Source organism: Dendrobates tinctorius, unplaced genomic scaffold (assembly GCF_039654945.1).
Source record: "Dendrobates tinctorius isolate UK_male_01 unplaced genomic scaffold, ASM3965494v1 ptg000062l, whole genome shotgun sequence".
In the NCBI taxonomy this organism is placed as follows: domain Eukaryota; kingdom Metazoa; phylum Chordata; class Amphibia; order Anura; family Dendrobatidae; genus Dendrobates; species Dendrobates tinctorius.
The window spans coordinates 34,810,004-34,829,876 of NW_027361730.1; the positions used below are offsets into that span (position 1 = coordinate 34,810,004).

At 42.3% G+C, this 19,873-nt stretch overlaps 1 protein-coding gene across 2 annotated transcripts in view; it reads left to right on the forward strand.

Moving 5' to 3' along the window:
- Window positions 1-13,086, forward strand: part of SCAMP2 (secretory carrier membrane protein 2) — a 76,608-nt gene extending 63,522 nt beyond the window's left edge. For both annotated transcript variants that reach the window (XM_073579516.1, XM_073579515.1), the window contains exon 9: window positions 11,706-13,086. In XM_073579516.1, coding sequence (XP_073435617.1) covers window positions 11,706-11,852 — 147 coding nt within the window. In that variant the 3' untranslated portion in view covers window positions 11,853-13,086. The remainder of the gene's footprint in view (window positions 1-11,705) is intronic.
- The last annotated feature ends 6,787 nt before the right edge of the window (window positions 13,087-19,873 follow it).

Below are 19,873 nucleotides of genomic sequence, written 5' to 3' on the forward strand. Positions count from 1 at the left end.
TGTTGGTGGAAGAATGTTCTCTCCTCCAGACGCAGAGTATGCCCCCTTGTGACCGTCACCTTCCTTGGTATAAACAGATCCTCATAGAGAGATTTGTATTGTCCCCTTATATACTTTTACATGGTTATTAGATCGCCCCTTGGTCGTCTTTTTCTAGACTAAATAATCCTAATTTTGCTAATCTCACTGCGTATTGTTCCCCATCCCCTTTATTAATTTTGTTGCCCTCCTTTGTACTCTCTCTAGTTTCTTTATATCTTTCCTGAGCACCGGTGCCCAAAACTGTACACAGTACTCCATGTGCGGTCTAACCAGGGATTTGTACATAGGCAGTATAATGCTCTCATCATGTGTATCCAGACCTCTTTTAATGCACTCCATGATCCTGTTTGCTTTGGCAGCCGCTGCCTGGCATTGGCTGGTCCAGGTAAGTGTATCATTAACTAGGATCCCCAAGTCCTTCTCTGTGTCAGATTTACCCAGTGGTTTCCCGTTCAGTGTTTTAATGGTGATATTGATTCCTTCCCATGTGTATAACCTTTTTTTTTTTTTTTTTTTTTTTTTTTTTTATCAAATAGATTTTTATTAATGAGAATTCAAAATACAGAATATACAGTAAATCTTCCACAAACAATAGATTTACAAATTGAACATCCCTGTTCCCCCCCCCCCCCCAATGTAGACAGCTTATATAACTTTTCTCCATAAGATTTATCTTACACCGTAATTTACCATTAGTCATCCTTTTTACCCATATTGTCAATCAAACCATACAAAACAGAAATGTTCCTATGTTCGGGTATTAATGGTTTATCTACAACACCAGCATTGTAAAATATAGCACATTCCCATCAGTTAACTGTACCGTATTGTAACCAGGGATTCCACAACCTCTCATAGGTTTTAGAATTGCCTCTTTTAGCATATATCCTTTCCTCCAGCCGGATGATATAAGACACCTTTTTCACAAACTCTCTCCCAGAAGGTGGTTCTTTCCTAATCCAGTTCCTCGCAATCAGCTTCCTTGCTACATATAGTAGTCTGGCTATAGCAAGCTTTGCACTATTAACTATTTCAGTTTCCTCCACATATCCCAGTATACAGAGCAGTGGGTTTTTGGGTATAACACTTCCGTAAGCCCCTTCTATTCTGTCAATGACATTAAACCAGAACGCAGATAGCATGGGACAAGTCCAAATCATAAGAAGGATTCCGGCATCAGACCCCCCACACCTTGGACAGTCAGCGTTGTCCCTCAGCCCCATTTTAAACATCAGAAGGGGGGTACGGTACACACGATGGATCACATAAAGATGGGACAACCTAGCTGGTTCACTCATAGTGAGTTTGGGGACATATTCTAGGACGCTGTCCCATACCTCGTCAGTCATCACCCCAATCTCTCCCTCCCATTTGGATCTTGCTTTAAGTGGGAACTCCATTAAATGTGTATGCAATATATCTTTGTAGGTGTTAGAAATTACCCCTTTTGTAAGTCCATCACCACCACATATATAGTCCAACACTGTCAGATTGTATCTGCAGGTTTCTGGAAAGTTTTTGAGCCGTAATGGCATGCCGTACCTGACAGTAGTGGTACCATTCAGAATCCGGCAACTGAAACTCACTCTGTAATTGCACAAACGGTCTCAGCTCCCCGTTATCCATTATTTGAGACATTAATGTCAGCCCCCTACGTTTCCAGCCTTCCAGTCTCCCAAGTTTCCGAATCTCTGGGAGGTTACTATTATCCCATATAACTGTGAATCTAGTCAACCCGGTCACCCCTCTCACCCTCTTTAGTCTGTTCCACAGGTCTTGTAAGAGTCGCAGAGTGGGATCCCATGTGTATAACCTTACACTTATCATTTGTTAAACCACATCTGCCGCCTTTTGGCCCAAGTTTCCAACTTACCCAGATCCATCTGTAGCAAAATACAGGGTGGGCCATTTATATGGATACACCTGGGTGGGCCATCTATATGGATACGCCTAAATAAAATGGGAATGGTTGGTGACATCAACTTCCTGTTTGTGGCACATTAGTATATGGGAGGGGGAAAACTTTTCAAGATTGGTGGTGACCATGGCGGCCATTTTGAATCCAACTTTATAAATGGCCCACCCAGGTGTATCCATATAAATGGCCCTGTACTATCTTCTCTTGTATGGACTGCTTTACATAGTTTTGTATCATCTGCAAATATCAATATTTTACTGTGTAAACCTTATACAAGATCATTAATAAATATGTTGAAGAGAATAGGTCCCAACACCGACCCCTGCGATACCCCACTGGTCACAGCGACCCAGTTATAGAATATACCATTTTTTACTCTTCGCCACGACAGCACCCACTTGGAGAGAGGGATCCGCCCATAGGAACAGGAAACCTACAGAGATAAGAGGGCGGTCCGCCTCTCCCCCTCAGTTGGTTTCCTGTTCCGAAGGGGAACCGCAGGATACGCTACAGTCTTACCTGGGCCAAGGAACCGCCTGTGCAGTGTCTGCGAGAACGGCAGGGGTTCCGGTCCAGAAGCAGCGACGGGGGAGTGCTGGAATCCGGCTCCCTCCTCGGCTGGAATGGATGACGGGCAGAAACCCCGGTACCGGGTGGCGCCGACCGGGGTTCTTCTGTGGACAACATGACACCGGGCGGGAGGATCCATTCCGGTCCATGTGGGGGCGCAGGAACCGGAGAAAACGGCAGCCTCCGGCGTTCCTAATGGGCTTCAGCGTCCAGGAGGACGCACAGGCAGCGCGACAGGAAGTGGTAAGGAGGAACTTCCGGGTTACCGGAGGTTCCTCGGCTCAGAGCGCACGCGCGCGCTGGGCGGCGCTGCAAGCAGAGAGGCACTCCCCGCCCCCTCCAGAAAAAAAAAAAAAAAAGGAGCGATTCAATCTGCAGTGCGCGGGCGGCTAGTCTCGGCGCTGTAACAAGGAGCCGCAGATGGGCGCACCTGGAGGGGGAGGTACCAGGTATGAAGGGGCTTATAAAAGGCCTGGGGCACAGAAATATGGCGTGCAATCATGTCTTCACCAAGGCAGGACACGCATCCCCAGGCAGGCGACGCAGCAGCAGCCAAGGACCGCGCAAGACGAGGGTCCTCGGATCGTAGCCACAGAAGCCATGCCAACAAGCCTCCTCAGCCTCCTGAGCCGGTACCTACAGCTTCTCTGGGTGAGTGGACGTCGCTCTGCCTATCAAGCTGATAAAATGTCTCTCTCTCTCCTCTCTTTCTCTCTCCCTCTCCCCTCCGTCATGATGTCTCAGACTAAGAGGAAGGAAAAATCAAAAAATAAAGAATGTGCCCTATGCACACGTCCGCTACCGGACTCGTACACAAAAAGACTCTGCAAAGCATGCATAAACGAAACGGCAAAGCAGGCGTCAACATCAGCCGCAGATATAAGGGCTATAATTAGAGAAGAACTACAGGCCCTAAGTCAGTCTAGCAGGCCTTCTAATATCGAAACAACTAGGCCAGCAGACGCCGTAGACACTGATGAGGGCGAAATAGCCTCGGATAGTTCTAATGCGTCTACATCGGCATCCTCCTCAGAGATGGAGGGCCGTTGCTGTTTTCCATTAGATCATATGGATAATTTAGTTAAATCCGTAAGAAATGCAATGGGTTGCACAGATACAAAAGAGCCGCAAACGGCTCAGGAAATTATGTTTGCAGGTCTAACAGACAGAAAGAGGAAAGTTTTTCCGGTTATTCCAGCAATAAAAGCTCTGGTTAAGAAGGAGTGGGAGAGACCGGACCAGAGAGGGTATCTTCCCTCAACTTCAAAGAGAAGGTACCCCTTTAACGACGAAGACTTGTCGACATGGGTTAAAGTCCCGAAGGTAGGCGCGGCAGTGGCCTCCGCCTCAAAGCAAACAATCTTACCAGTGGAGGACTCGGGCGTGCTAAAAGACCCTCTGGACCGTAAAGCTGACGCCTCATTAAAGAGGGCATGGGAGGCAGCTACCGGCACGTTTAAACCGGCAATAGCTAGCACTTGCACAGCTCGCTCTATGCTGGTCTGGATCGACCAACTAGACCAGCAAATAGACCAAAAGATCTCCAGAGACAAGCTACGGGCCGCCATACCTCTAATCCGCGGCACAGCGGCATATATAGCTGATGCTTCGGCTGATTCCTTACGTTTGGCAGCCAGAACAGCAGGGTTGGCTAATAACGCTAGACGTAGCCTATGGCTAAAAAGCTGGAGAGGGGACACCCAGTCCAAAGCAAAGCTTTGTACCATTCCTTGCGAGGGTGAGTTCTTATTTGGGAAAGCCTTAGATGAAATCCTTACGAAGGCAAAAGAAAGGAAAAAAGGATTCCCTAACCCTCCTCTCCCATTTTATAGGAGGGCGTTTAGGAGAAGACCTTTTGGCCGAGGAAGACCAGCAGAAAATCAAAACCGCTGGTCCACAAAGGAAGGAAAGGGCAAAGGTGCCATGTTTAAGGGATCCTCCTTCCGCAGGGACAGGAACTGAGGAGCCAGTCCCTCCAGTAGGGGGGAGGCTAAAAAAATTTTTCGAGAATGGGAGAAAATTACGCTTAGCCCTTGGGTCCTGGGCATAATTAAAGAAGGGTTAAAGATAGAATTTCATCAAGTACCCCATAATTCGTTAATTATAACATCCTTCAGCTCGCCAATTCAACAGCAGGCCCTGGAGGCTGAGATTTGGAGCCTTCTGGACAAAAAAGTTCTGGTCCATGTACCTAAAAGGCAGGAAGGGAGAGGATTTTACTCCCCTCTCTTTCTGATACCTAAACCAGACGGGTCATTCCGGACGATAATCAACTTGAAGAAATTAAATTCCTTTATAATAAATCATAAATTTAAGATGGAATCCATAAGATCCACGATTAAGCTCATCTTCCCTAATTGTATGATGGCAGGCTTGGATCTGAAGGATGCTTATTATCATATTCCCATCCATTGCAGATATCAGAGATACCTCAGAGTGGCGGTCCTCCTCGATGGCACCATACAGCATCTCCAGTTCACAGCCATGCCATTCGGCATTTCCATCGCACCACGAGTATTTACAAAGGTGATGCTGGAAGTGATGGCTTTTTTACGCCAGAAGGACACACTAATAGTACCCTATCTGGATGATTTTTTGATCGTAGGGAATTCAATTCGGCAATGTAATGAACGGGTTGCTGATACAATCTTGTCCCCACAGGCCCTAGGGTGGATAATAAACTTCAAGAAGTCCAGAATCGAGCCGCAGTCTGTTCAGTCCTTCCTAGGTCTCGAGCTAGACTCCATACATCAAAAATGTCTACTGTCTCAGGTAAAAATTTCAGCAATTAAAAAGAAAGTGAGGATAGCAATAGATCGGCCACACATATCTTTAAGGGAAGCAATGTCCCTCCTGGGATCCCTTACTGCCTGCAGTTCGCTGGGCCCAGTTCCACACGAGGGAACTACAACACCAAATTCTCTTAGAGGAATCCCGGGATCGGGGTAGTCTGACAAAGAAAATCACGCTATCCCAGGAGGTCCTAACCTCCCTTACATGGTGGCTAAGGGATGATAACTTAGCAGGAGGAGTACCTTGGGTTATAACACCCTCCCGTATAATTATCACGGACGCTAGCCCCACAGGATGGGGAGCCCATATGGGAAATAGTTTTGCCCAAGGCCTATGGGATATAGGCGAATATCAGGATTCATCAAATTTAAAGGAACTAAAAGCAGTCTATCATGCATTCTGTCATTTTCTTCCGCAGTTACAAGGGGAAAACGTGAGAATCCTTTCGGACAACACCACAGTAGTCGCATATCTGAACAGACAAGGCGGAACTCGTTCAGTCACCTTAATGTCTTCCGCAAGAAGGATTTTATCCCTAGCAGAAAAACAATTTTTGTCTCTCTCAGCCCTCCACATAAGGGGAAGAGACAATTGGGAGGCAGATTTTCTAAGTCACCATACACTGCGACAAGGAGAGTGGTGTCTAAGCCAGGAGATATTCACACGCATCGTGGCACTATGGGGTCATCCCCAAATAGATCTCTTCGCCACCAGAGAGAACAGACAGGTGCAAAGATTCACCTCTCTAAATATGACAGACAATCCGGAAATTCTGGATGCCCTCCAGGCCCCGTGGCAATTCAAACTGGCATATGCGTTTCCCCCAATCATACTTCTACCGCAGGTGATCAGGAAAATCAGAGCAGAGGAAGCACGAATAATCTTAGTAGCACCATTCTGGCCCAGGAGGCCTTGGTTTTCTTGCCTGCAAGCAATGTCAGTGACAGACCCGGGGGTGCTTCCCTCAACACCCAGGCTCCTCTCACAGGGGCCATTCTTCCATCCTCAAGTGGACAATCTCCACTTGACGGCTTGGAACTTGAAAGGGAAATGTTGAGATCAAGAGGTTTCTCGGAGGGATTAGTCAATACACTCCTACAAAGTCGGAAAGTGACAACGACGAAAATTTACACCAGAGTATGGAGAAAATTCCTAGAGTCCCACGCAGAGCCGGATTTCGGAGAAATTCCGATTACAGCGATCCTAGAGTTCTTACAGAAAGGGAAGGAATTAGGGTTAGCTGTTAACACATTAAAAGTACAGGTGTCGGCGCTAGGGGCCCTCTATAGTTATAACGTGGCAGGCAATAGATGGGTAAGCAGATTCATCTCGGCCTGTGAGCGGAGTGAGCCGGTGCACATACCTAGAGTTCCTCCTTGGGACTTAAACCTAGTTCTGGAGGCTCTAACACGTCCTACCTTTGAACCTTTAGATTCAATATCCCTTAAACACCTATCCTTCAAAACAGTACTACTAGTTGCACTAACCTCAACCAGAAGAGTTAGCGACATACAAGCCCTTTCAATAGAACCCCCTTTTCTGTTGACATTTCAGGATCAGTTAATATTAAAACCAGACCCCTCATACCTACCAAAGGTAGCAGGGAAGTTTCATAGATCACAAGAGATCCACCTCCCGTCATTTTTTAGTAACCCTTCTACTCCAGAGGAAGAAAAGTTCCATACACTAGACGTTAGAAGAGCGGTATTACAATACATCGAGAGGTCTAGCAGCTGGAGGAAGAGTAGGGCTCTGTTTATTTCCTTCCAGGGCCAAAAGAAGGGACATGAAGTCACAAAGGGTACTTTGTCTCGGTGGATCAGAGACGCAATTGGGCTGGCATACTCCGAGAGCAATGAAAATCCTCCGGAGGGTATCAGAGCACATTCCGCCAGAGCTATGGCTTCCTCCTGGGCAGAGAGGGGAGACGTCGCAATCGAGTCTATATGTAAGGCGGCAATCTGGTCTACACCCTCTACCTTTTATAATCACTATAGGCTTGATTTATCAGGCTCATCCGACCTAGCCTTTGGTAGAGCGGTCCTCAGCACGGTGGCCCTCCCAGGTGAAAGTCTCTGAAAGTCTCTCCAAGTGGGTGCTGTCATGGCGAAGAGTAAAAAGCCGGATTACTTACCGGTAATGCTCTTTTAATGAGTCCACGACAGCACCCGTTCACTAACCCTCCCTAGAAGTTAACATAATGTATATACACCTTCTTAGTTGTAAAGTTAATAAATTTAGAATATTGGATAATATAATGGCCTAATAATTGGCGGTCCTCCTGGTACTCTGAAATCCAACTGAGGGGGAGAGGCGGACCGCCCTCTTTTATCTGTAGGTTTCCTGTTCCTATGGGCGGATCCCTCTCTCCAAGTGGGTGCTGTCGTGGACTCATTAAAAGAGCATTACCGGTAAGTAATCCGGCTTATAACCACCATCTGCTTTCCATCACTAAGTCAGTTACTTACCCATTTACACACATTTTCCCCCAGACCCAGCATTCTCATTTTGTGTACCAACCTCTTGTGTGGCACGGTATCAAATGCTTTGGAAAAATCAAGATATACCACGTCCAACAACTCACCTTGGTCCAATCTATAGCTTACCTCTTCATAAAAACTGACTAGATTGGTTTAACAGGAGTGATTCTTTATAAACCCATGCTGATATGGAGTTAAACAGTTATTCTCATGGAGATCATCCAGAATAACATCCCTCAGAAACCCTTCAAATATTTTACCAACAGTAGAGGTTCGACTTACTGGCCTGTGATTTCCAGGTTCACTTTTAGAGTCCTTTTTGAATATTTGTACCACATTTGCTATGCGTCAGTCCTGTGGAACAGACCAGTCGCTATGGGGTATATGAACTTTTGATCAGGGTCATTTGGCTTTCTACTGGCGACTCGAACTTGCAGCCCTTTTTCTTCAAGTGCCTCCTTATTGTGCATCTTGAAACATCCACACCGCTAGTTTTCAGAGAGTACAGAATTTCAGCTCATGTTATTTATGGGTTTTTCTTTGCATTCTGGACAATGTTCCTGGTATTTGTCACAGGTGAGGATTTCACAGGTGAGGATATTACCATTCAAACCCCCTTTGTGTCAACTTCTGTGCCTGTTATCAGGCCAAAATCACCAGGGTATGTGAACTTTTGGATGTTTTGGGTTGTCATTCTGATTTAAAAACGAGAAAACACAGTAGTTTGTCAATAAATGGCTTCACCCAACTACTAACCATGAGTGGAGAAAAAGTTTTGGTATTATCATTTGTATTTTCTGAAAAAAGGCCAAGAAAGCAAAAATTGTGACTGGGTATGTAAACTTTTGAGCACAACTGTATGTCAGCACATTTAAGTCCACCAAACTGCTGGCTGTAGAGCTCATGTCGTGTCACGTTTAGATGGTTTTTCCCAAGAACAAACTGCGTTTTAATAAATAGATCTTTGGAATAAAAATAATTTCCCCAATTTGAAGTGTTAAAAAAAAGTTCCTGTGCTGAGATAATCTTATCAATGTCCCCTGCTGTGTGCTGTGTAATGGCCGTGTCTGACCGTGCAGGGACATGGTGTGATCACACCACAGCTCCTGGACAGGGGATAAAACAAGACAACATGGGATCGTAGCTGATTACTTCTGTGCTGTGAAGCATTTGCTGCTTGTTTTTGCATATGGTTTACATCACTGAAAGCAGCATCTGTGATCCCCTGCTGTAATGTCAGTATACTCTTTCAGTTCCTCCCCTGCCCAGGAGCTGTGGTATGATCAGACCATGTCCCTGTATGGTCAGACACAGCCATTACACAGTACACAGCAGGCGCACATTTAAAGATTCTTGGCATAGGAACAATTTTTTTTTCTATTTGTGGAACTTATTTTTATTCCAAGATTTATTGATTTAAAATGTACTTTGTGGGAAAATCCTTTAAAGTTGAACGTTATCTATATCTCCAATCAGGGTGCACTAAAGATGTGCCACAGACAAATTATCAGGCAAGTGTACACTGTACGTACTTTGTAATACCATGCCTGATGGAGACCTACGAAGTCTTGAAAGCTTGCTTTTGTAATATACAGTTAGGTCCATATATATTTGGACAGAGACAACATTTTTCTAATTTTGGTTCTAGACATTACCACAATGAATTTTAAACAAAACAATTCAGATGCAGTTGAAGTTCAGACTTTCAGCTTTCATTTGAGGGTATCCACATTAAAATTGGATGAAGGGGTTAGGAGTTTCAGCTCCTTAACATGCCCCACCGTGTTTTTAAAGGGACCAAAAGTAATTGGACAATTGACTCCAAGGCTATTTCATGGACAGGTGTGGGCAATCCCTTCGTTATGTCATTCTCAATTAAACAGATAAAAGGCCTGGAGTTGATTTGAGGTGTGGTGCTTGCATTTGGAAGGTTTTGCTGTTAAGGAAACAAGCGGTCAAAGGAGCTCTCCATGCAGGTGAAACAAGCCATCCTTAAGCTGCAAAAACAGAAAAAACCCATCCGAGAAATTGCTACAACATTAGGAGTGGCAAAATCTACAGTTTGGTACATCCTGAGAAAGAAAGCACTGGTGAACTCATCAATGCAAAAAGACCTGGGTGCCCACGGAAGACAACAGTGGTGGATGATTGCAGAATAATCTCCATGGTGAAGAGAAACCCCTCTACACAGCAGCCAACCAAGTGAACAACACTCTCCAGGAGGTAGGCGTATCAATATCCAAATCTACCATAAAGAGAAGACTGCATGAAAATAAATACAGAGGGTTCACTGCACGGTGCAAGCCACTCATAAGCATCAAGAATAAAAAGGCTAGACTGGACTTTGCTAAAAAAAACATCTAAAAAAGCCAGCACAGTTCTGGAAGAACATTCTTTGGACAGATGAAACCAAGATCAACCTCTACCAGAATGATGGAAAGAGAATAGTATGGCGAAGGCATGGTACAGCTCATGAGCCAAAGCATACCACATCATCTGTAAAACATGGCGGAGGCAGTGTGATGGCTCGGGCATGCATGGCTGCCAGTGGCACAAGGTCACTAGTGTTGATGATGTGACACAGGACAGAAGCAGCCAAATGAATTCTGAGGTATTCAGAGCCATACTGTGTGCTCAGATCCAGCCAAATGCAGCCAAACTGATTGGCTTTATGTTTTGGGTCATTGTACATCTGTAGTATGAAACGACAACCAAAGCAACCCAGGAGTTTATTAAAGCAGAGAAGTGGAATATTCATGAATGGCCAAGTCAGTCACCTGATCTCAACCCAATTGAGCATGCATTTCACTTGTTAAAGACTAAACTTCAGACAGAAAGGCCCACAAACAAACAGCAACTGAAAACCACCGCAGTGAAGGCCTGGCAGAGCATCAAAAAGGAGGAAACACAGCGCCTGGTGATGTCCATGAGTTCAAGACTTAAGGCATGGTCATTGCCAACAAAGGGTTTTCAACCAAGTACTAGAAATGAACATTTTATTTACAATTATTAATCTGTCCAATTACTTTTGGTCCCTTTAAAAACAGGGTGGCACATGTTAAGGAGCTGAAGCTCCTAAACCCTTCATCCAATTTTAATGTGGATACCCTCAAATGAAAGCTGAAAGTCTGAACTTCAACTGCATCTGAATTGTTTTGCTTAAAATTCATTGTGGTAATGTCTAGAACCAAAATTAGAAAAATGTTGTCTGTCCAAATTTATATGGACCTAACTGTAATTTATTTTATTTTTCTTAGCCATTTAAAGGGCATCACAACTGCAAGATTATTTGTTTTTCCCACTGACCGCAATTTGTCCGTACCTGAAACCTTGAATCGTCCTGACTCTTCTTCATGGCCAAGGGTGTGCCACAAGTACATAGTCATGTCAAAGGGCAGGCAAGGAGTTCACAAGGCCATATTTTCTGCATCAAAATCCACACATTGCAATTTTTACTATATGCATTGCAAATGGCAAAATCTGCAATATGAATTGATATGGTGCAGATTGAAAATTCACACCACAGGTGAATTTCCGCTGTAGGTTTGGGGGAGGACAGAAGGATCAGGCAGTTGGAATTTCCCAATGTCCCAACTTTTTTTGTTTTCGGGGAAGGTAAGCTTACTCTTCTTTCCCAATGGAAAACACATGAGCAATCAGCCGAGCGCCCATGTGTATGGGGAAGTTGGGAGAGGTGGCCGTCTGCCAAGCGAAAGTTTGGCCGCCAGCTAGATCATATGTATGGCAAGATTCAATCTAATGTAAATTGGCTGGAAACTGATATCAATAGAGATTTTAAACTGCATAGAAAGTAAAGATGACCTAGTTTTAAGTCTGAAATCCCTTTAAGGCTGAAGAATGTTTTCGTCACTCTGCTTTCAATCTACATGTGTATTCCACAGGTTCACTCAATGTATCGCAGAACAGGTGCAACTTTCCAGAAGGCACAGGAGGAGTTCTCACAAGGCATCTTAACCAACCGCACAGTTCAAAACGCAGCTGCTGGCGCTGCCACCTCCGCTGCCAGGGGGGCATTCCAGGGAAACTGAGGACCGTGATTCCATTACTTCTGCCTTTTTTACACTTCTGACTATTACCCTTGTCCCCTTCACTTCCTCCCCAGAGAAGAAAACCATTGTCTCTGTAAAGTTCTAGCTCTGATGGTTGTTCCCAGCACTCCACATTATACCACTTCCACCAAGAGACTGCGAAACTCTACATTTATATGTACATAAATATATATATAGAGACATGAAAACTCATTTACTTAAATGCTTGACCTTTTTATTTGAGGCTGATTTTTTTTTTCTCAATTCGGAAAGGGGAATGAATTTGTCTGTAAAACACAATCTATAGTAATGAACAGCCCGAGATGTAAAATATTTTGATTCCTCTTTCTCCTCTTGTACATGGTCCCTGTCAGTGTACGTCTGTTTCCTGCAAAAGCCGTCTTTTATATCAGTGTTTTTCACTAGACTATAAAATGGCAAAACTGATTCCCTTCAATCATTTGGCTGTCTCGAACTGATGCTTTTTAAATATTTAAAGACACGAATTGTTGCCTTTCATGATGTGCCATGCTGGCATGCTAGCTGTTTACAAGGTTTTCTTTGAAAAAAAAAGAAAAAAATTATATATATGACACCTTTCAGGGCAATACTTTTGTGTGTTTATTTTTTTTAAATCTTAGATATATGCATTATTAGCTGAAATTTTTTTTTCGATAGGGCTACAATAAATATTGTCTTTTATAGCGTCTATGCATCACAACCCATTCTGCAGCCAGCGATGTACTAGCTGTGACTGAGCTTGTTCTGACCCCAGGGTTTCTAACCTTTCTCTTTCAGCTGGTTATATTTTAGCTCTGACGTTGTTCAGGAGTGAGAGAAGAGTTACAGTAGCTCTTGCTAGGATGAGCTCACTTACAAATTTACTGGTACCTTGTTTTGCATGTTCTGTGATACTCAGGCTGTAAAAGCTAATTGGTGCAACATTTTTACTGAGAAGTGATTTTTTTTTTTTTTTTTTTTTTGGCCAAAAATGCATGCATTTAAACAAAAATAAAATGCCCAGATGGTCACAATATCCTAACAGTGAGAAAATGAGGGCCATGGGGATGTCCAGGTCTAATCAGTGGTTAGCCTTTTATAGGTACAAGATGAAAACTAAAACAAATTACTGCTCTGTAGGCAACAAACTGACTGTACCAGCTTTGTATAATGTAACTGTCGCCCTACAGTGCCTAAAACTTAAAATCCAAATAAATCTATTTTCTACAATGAATCTGGATAATTTATTTTATCGTTCTTCAGTTTGATGTTAATTATTGTTTTAAGTTTGTATTATGTTTTCACACGTCGCATATTCTCTTCGGGTCCCGTACAGATTTGATTAACCCTGTTAATAACCGGCGATACGCCTTTTAACGGTGGCAGTTAAGGGTACTTATTCCTCAGCGCCGCTCTTTAACGCAAAAAAAAAAATAAGTCTGACTTCCCATTTAATTTCTCTCTACCCTGATGTGATCACGTATCAGAGGAGAGAGAAATGGGGGTCCCCCAGCCGATGGCGTCTTCTTCTGGGAAGATAATGGCGGGCGCCTGCCAAGTTCTGCCGGCCAGCACCCCGCAACAGTAAGAAATTTTTCCGATTGGTTCATTTTGATCACTGTGATAGACCCTATCACAGTGATCAAAATAAAAAAAAAACCTAAATCTTTCACTCCCTTAGGTAAAAATAAAATAAAAAAATAAAAATTTCCATTTTTCCATTCGGTTTTGATTGGGCTTTATAGTTGGGGTTATAGCTAGAGTTAGGGTTGGGGTTATAGATGGGGCTAGGGATAGGATTGGGGCTAAAGTTAGGGTTGGAGTTAGAATTGGAGGGTTCCACTGTTTAGGTACATCAGGGGGTCACCAAACACGACATGGCGCCACCATTGATTCCAGCCAATTTTGCATTCAAAAAGTAAAACGGTGCTCCCTCCCTTCTGAGCCCTGCCATGCGCCCAAACAGAGGTTTTCGCCACACACATGGTATCAGCATACTCAGGAGAAATTGCACAACAAATTTTGTGGTCCATTTTTTCCTAATACCCTTGTGAAAATAAAAAAATTTGGTTCCAAAGTAAATTTTATGTGAAAAGTAAAATGTTCATTTTTTCCTTCCTGACACGTAATACACTCAGAATCATGTTTTTATGGGCATAATTGTCCAATGTGGTGTAATTCCACCATATTTTCATCTCATTGACCATTAGTCTTTCCAATTTCTTAATGTCCATAGACGTTGAATCATTATGTGAATCAGTACTTGATGTTGAGGAGTCCATAGAAAACAATTGTGCGGCTTTTGTGCTCTATCGGGAGTTATATTCATGTTAGAGCAAAGAAAAAATTGAAAAAAATGTAGTGAAACACCCCAATAAACACAAGGATGACCACCCGCAACAGGAAGTATTTTCAAGTTTTCATAATTTTTCCAATGTTTTAAATATTTCCAGCTGTATACTAACTAATGGACAATGCAAGTTATTTCCTTTGGGCTTAATTTTGCACCAGACAAGAAATTTGATTTTTCACATATTGTTGGACATCAACAGATTTGTTCACAATCTAACTATTAGGAAACATTTTTTTTTTCATCGGAACAGGTCACAGGTGTTCATGAAACTGGCCTTTGCAATTATTTTCGTGAACTTAAATTTTCTGAAACATCACAATGGGCAGATATAGAATAATATCTACATCCAGGCACTTACCTCGGACTTCTCGTCTGATTAGAGCTGCTTTCTCTTGTTTCTTTATCTGGTCAGACCTTCACGTCGACATCTCCCAGCCATGACTCGTCTTGTCACGATGATCATCGCTGTCCTGAAAATAACAAGGTCACATACACTGTATACATGTCTCCCCTCAAAAACAGATATGTACCCCACCATTAATATACTATTAGCCACACACCATTAAAAATATAAAGTGATAAGCAGCACTGTGCCCCCCCATTAACTATAATCTCTGACTCCCAATAATATAAATTATTCAGTGTGTGTCTCTCCTCAATTACCTGTAAGGCTATGTGCATATGGAATATGTGCAAGGTTTTACAGTACAGGAAAAGTGAATGAGATCCCTCAAGTCTTATGAACACGCTGCTTATTCTTTCCTTGCAGATTTGCAGCAGATTTAACCCCTTCATGAGAGTCAATACGTATATTTACTGACCTGAGATATAAGGGAATATCATCCACATACAGGTGACAATCCAGCAGCTGTCGGTTGTCCACTATACCTGACAATTTGCTGTATCACAAATTATCGGTGTTGGCACCATCCATATCTGTTTAACCCCTTAGTTGCTGCTGTCAAAAGTGACTACATTAAATAAATGGTTAATAGATTGTGGGGGCTTGCACTTTAATCTAATTGACACACCGAGATCATGTTTGTTTGGTCCTGATGTTTGCCATAGCAGGTCATGGCCAAATAGCGGCCTTAGGGTACTGTTACACCTAGCGATGCACCAGCGATCCCGACTAGCGATATGACGCGGTCAGGATCGCTGGTGCATCGCTAGGTGGTCGCTAGTGAGCTGCCACACAGGCAGATCTCACCAGCGACATCGCTGGGGACGGGGATCGCTACTTACCTGTCAGACGAGGCGATCCTGCGTCCTCCTGCCCGGCTCCACGCGTCGCTCGTCGGCGCCACAGGAAGCCCAGCAGGACATGTCTGACGAGGAATGGTCCAGGAGCGTCTCGCGCGATCAGCGATAACCAGCGGGGGAGCGGGTCGGAGGTAAGTATAACTTGCAGCGATATCGCTCGCAATATCGCTGCAACGTCACAAAATCGGTGACTTTACAGCGATATTGCTAGCGATATCGCAGTGTGTAACGGGGGCTTTAGAGTCTCCCGGCTACAGCGGCCAGTTCAGATGTTAGCGATATTTAGGTGGTAAACGAACACTTTTTTTCATTCTGGCTATACCACTTTGCATTAATTCCTGAAAATCACCTGAAGGGTTAATAAACTACCTGACAGCAGTTTTCAATATGTCAGGGGGTGCAGTTTCTAAAATGGTATCATGTTTGGGGTTTTCCAATATATAGCACCCCTAAAGTCACTTCAAACTTAGATAGGTCCCTCCAAAACAATAAATTTTGTAAATTTCCTTGAAAAAATGAAAAATTATTCTACATTTTTAAGCCTCCTAAAAGGCTAACAAAATAAATTGGCATTTTAAAAATGGTGCTGCTATAAAGCAGACATGAGGGAAATGTTATTTATTAATGTTTTTCTGTGGTATGACTGGATTAAAGGGATAATCATTCAAAGTTTGAAAATTGCAATTTTTTTTTTTACATTTTTGTCAAGTTTCGGATTTTTTTTTATAAATAAACACAATATATCAATATAAATTTACCACTATCATAAATTATAATGTGCCACGAAAAAACATTCTCAAAATCACTGGGATTTGTTGAAGCATTCCAGAGTTATGACCGCATAAAGTGACATTGGTCAGATTTTTAAAAATTGGCCCGGTCACGAAGGGGTTAATGTATATGCAGCTATAGGATTACTTGTCCTAGGTGCACTACTTTACATTTATCTACATTAAATCTCATTCGCCAAGAGTATGCCCTGTCAGTCGTCTTATTTAGATCATTTTGCAATATTGTATTGTCAAGGTCAGATTTTAAAATCCTACATAGTTTGGTGCCATCAGCAAAGACTGACACTTTACTCTCAATCCCATCCACAAGGTCATTAATAAAGAGGGTAAAAAGAATCTGTCCTAGCAGAGATCCCTGCGGTCCCCACTGCTCCCAGTACAGATCCCTACGGTTCCCAATGCTGACTATATCCCATTTAGAGAACGTAGCATTTATGACAACTTTGTTTCCTGTCATTTAGTCAATTCCTTATCCATCTGCATATAGCTTCCCCCAGTCCTTGCTTCTGTAGCTTAAGTATAAAGCTATTATGCGGAACTGTATCAAATGCATTTGCAAAGTCCAGATAAATCACATCAGCTGCATTACCTACATCCAGATTTGCTCTCACCTCATAGGAAACTCAACATGTTAGACACGACTTATTCTTCATGAATCCGTGCTGGTTGTTATATTCTCTGCAATATATTTCTGCAGGTCATCTCTTATGATGCCCTCAAAAAGTTTTGGACACTACTGATGTCACTTACCGGATGGTAGTTGCCCGGATCCACCTTCTTACATTTCTTAAATGTCACTACCACGTGAGCCATCCTCCAATCCTGTGGCACCACCCCTGTTACAAGAGCGTCTAAGAATATGATACAACGGTCTGTGAATTATTGCGCTTAATTCCCTCAGTATCCTAGGATGAATGCCATCTGGGCTGGCGGATATGTCAATGTTTGTTGGCATATGCAGCAGAAAAGGACTTATTGTTTATGTAAAGGAGGACTTTACACTAGCCTGACAGCAGATGGCCATAGTGTGGTTATGTTTGCTGTATTATGGGGGAGGGAAGCTCTTTTGTTATAGTTACTTTTACTTTCGCTTTTGACTGTTTTGCCAGCAGCACGGGCTGTGTGCTTCTGAACTCTTATCTCATGTTTACCCATAAGGCCTGTTTCACACTTCCGTTTTTGACGGATCCGCGGTAACCGCTAATGGAAGTCTATGGGACAAAAAAAACGGATCCTGCAAAAAATGGCGGATCCGTTTTTTAACGGAAACCAACGGATTTTGACGGATTTGAAAACACGGAAGTGTGAAACAGGCCTAAGAAGTAAAGCTGTTTACTCAAGATAACTTCCTCAGTGAAGTTATCCTGTGTTCCGGTGGATTCTCAAAAGGTACACTCTGCTGCAGGTTATGGGCCCAGACACCCAAGACAAAGACACCCAAAAGATAACTCCAAGCAATAAATCCAGACACCCTGAGAAGCAGATAAGCTCTGTTAACAGAAGGAGATAAAACCCAGTGAGGAGGCTGAAAAAAAAATCCAGATACAGAGGGACAAAGGAAATTATGTTCCAGGAACTGGATGACCGCACACTGGAGATAATTACAGAGAATGAACACACACAGGATATACAGGAACTCTCAAGAAGAAAGAAGAATATCTTCATAAAAAAAGTAAGATTATATAAAAATAATGTGCAGCACTGAGCTGAAGCACAGTAGCTAAGCTGAACAGTGAAAATTATCAGTTATGGAAATTCAAAGTAGAGATGTTATCTAAAGACTATTTATAGGAAGTAATTACTACAGATAGACCTGATGAAGATAATCAGACATGGGATAGAGAAGCTAGAGCCACCATTAGCTTATTAGTGGATGATGCTCAATTAATACACATAAGGAATGAGGATACAGCGAAAGGAATGTGGGACGCATTGAAAAAGCTATATGAAAGACCCAGTTTAAATCAAAAGGTATTTCTATTAAGAAAGTTTTACAATATGAGATTGTGCAAATGACGACATGCAGAAGCACATTCTCAATGATGGAAGTAATATCACAGCTAAGGTCTATTGGTGAAGACATTAAAGAAAGTCATGTAGCAGCAATATTATTGTGCAGTTTACCAGATTCGTATACATCCTTGATAAATGCCCTAGAGACAAGACCAGAAAAAGACATCACATTAGATTTTGTGAAAACCAGACTAATCGATGAATATCAGAGAAGAAAAGAACAGACAAATGATTCTTCTACTGAAAAGGACAGTGGAAATGCTCTTAAAGCTACAGAATTTAAAAAACCCTATAATAAAGAGACAAGAGAATGTTTCAGATGTAAGAAAAAAGGTCATTTAAAGAAAGACTGTACCATATGGAAAGCAGGACAACAAAAATTACAACATAAAGAGCATACACAGAAAGAGAAAAACAATTTCCGATTCATGTGAGAATAATTGGAATGGCACATTTAAAGTAACAGACAAGAAATTGTCACTTGGTTGGTTTATTGATTCAGGAGCAATGAGTCCTATGACAAGTGACAAGAGTTTCTTCACTGATCTTGACTTGGATAAGAAAGAAGCCATTTATCTTGCAGATGGAATCAAAATAACCACAGAAGGAATAGGACAAGGTATGCTAAACTGTTCAAACAAGTTCGGACAAGATTCAAAGATACTTGTACAGAATGTGTTGTATGTTCCAAAATTGGAAGGCAGATTGTTATCTGAAGCGTTTTAACAGCCAATGGACTCACTGTAAAATTCAAAGACAATGAGTGTGGAATTCTAGCAGGAAACAAGGTGATAACCAATGTCAAGGCAGATGAACAATTATATCATCTTGACACACCAAAGGAACAGATGAAGAAATGTACACATGATCACAAGAACTGTATTCACGTGTGGCATAGATGTCTAGGACACAGACACCCTGACATTATAAGGGAACTACAAAGAAAAGAATTGACAAAAGATCTAAAGATATCAGATTGCTCAATTACCGTAAAATGTGAATGTTGTATAAAATCTAAAGCCACAAGAATATCTTCCAAAAGAAAGTGAGATGAAAAGCAAAAGACCACTTGATTTAGTGCATACTGATGTATGTGGACCCATGCAAGTGACTACATCAGGAGGAAATAGATACATGGTTACTTTCATAGATGACTACTCAAGATACACAGTCACATACTTAAGAACAAAAGTGAAGTTTTTGATAAACTTGTAGACTATGTAACAAGGTCGAGTAACAAATTTCAAAGGAAGCCAATTGTCATCAGAAGTGATAATTGAGGTGAATTTACAGGTCACAAAATAGAAAACTACTTAAGACAAAATGTTATAGAACACCAGAAAACTGTTCCGTACACACCTGAACAAAATGGAGTAGCAGAAAGAAAAAACAGAACTCTGACAGAAATGATGAGATGTATGCCAGATTCCAAACTACCAGAGAAATATTGGGGTGAGGCAGCAATGACAGCTACATATCTACACAACAGACTTTTTTCCAGAAAACTGAAGAAAACTCCATATGAACTGTGGCAAGGTATGAAACCAAGTGTCAATCATTTAAAAGTTTTTGGATGTAAAGTTTTTATATTCATTCCAACA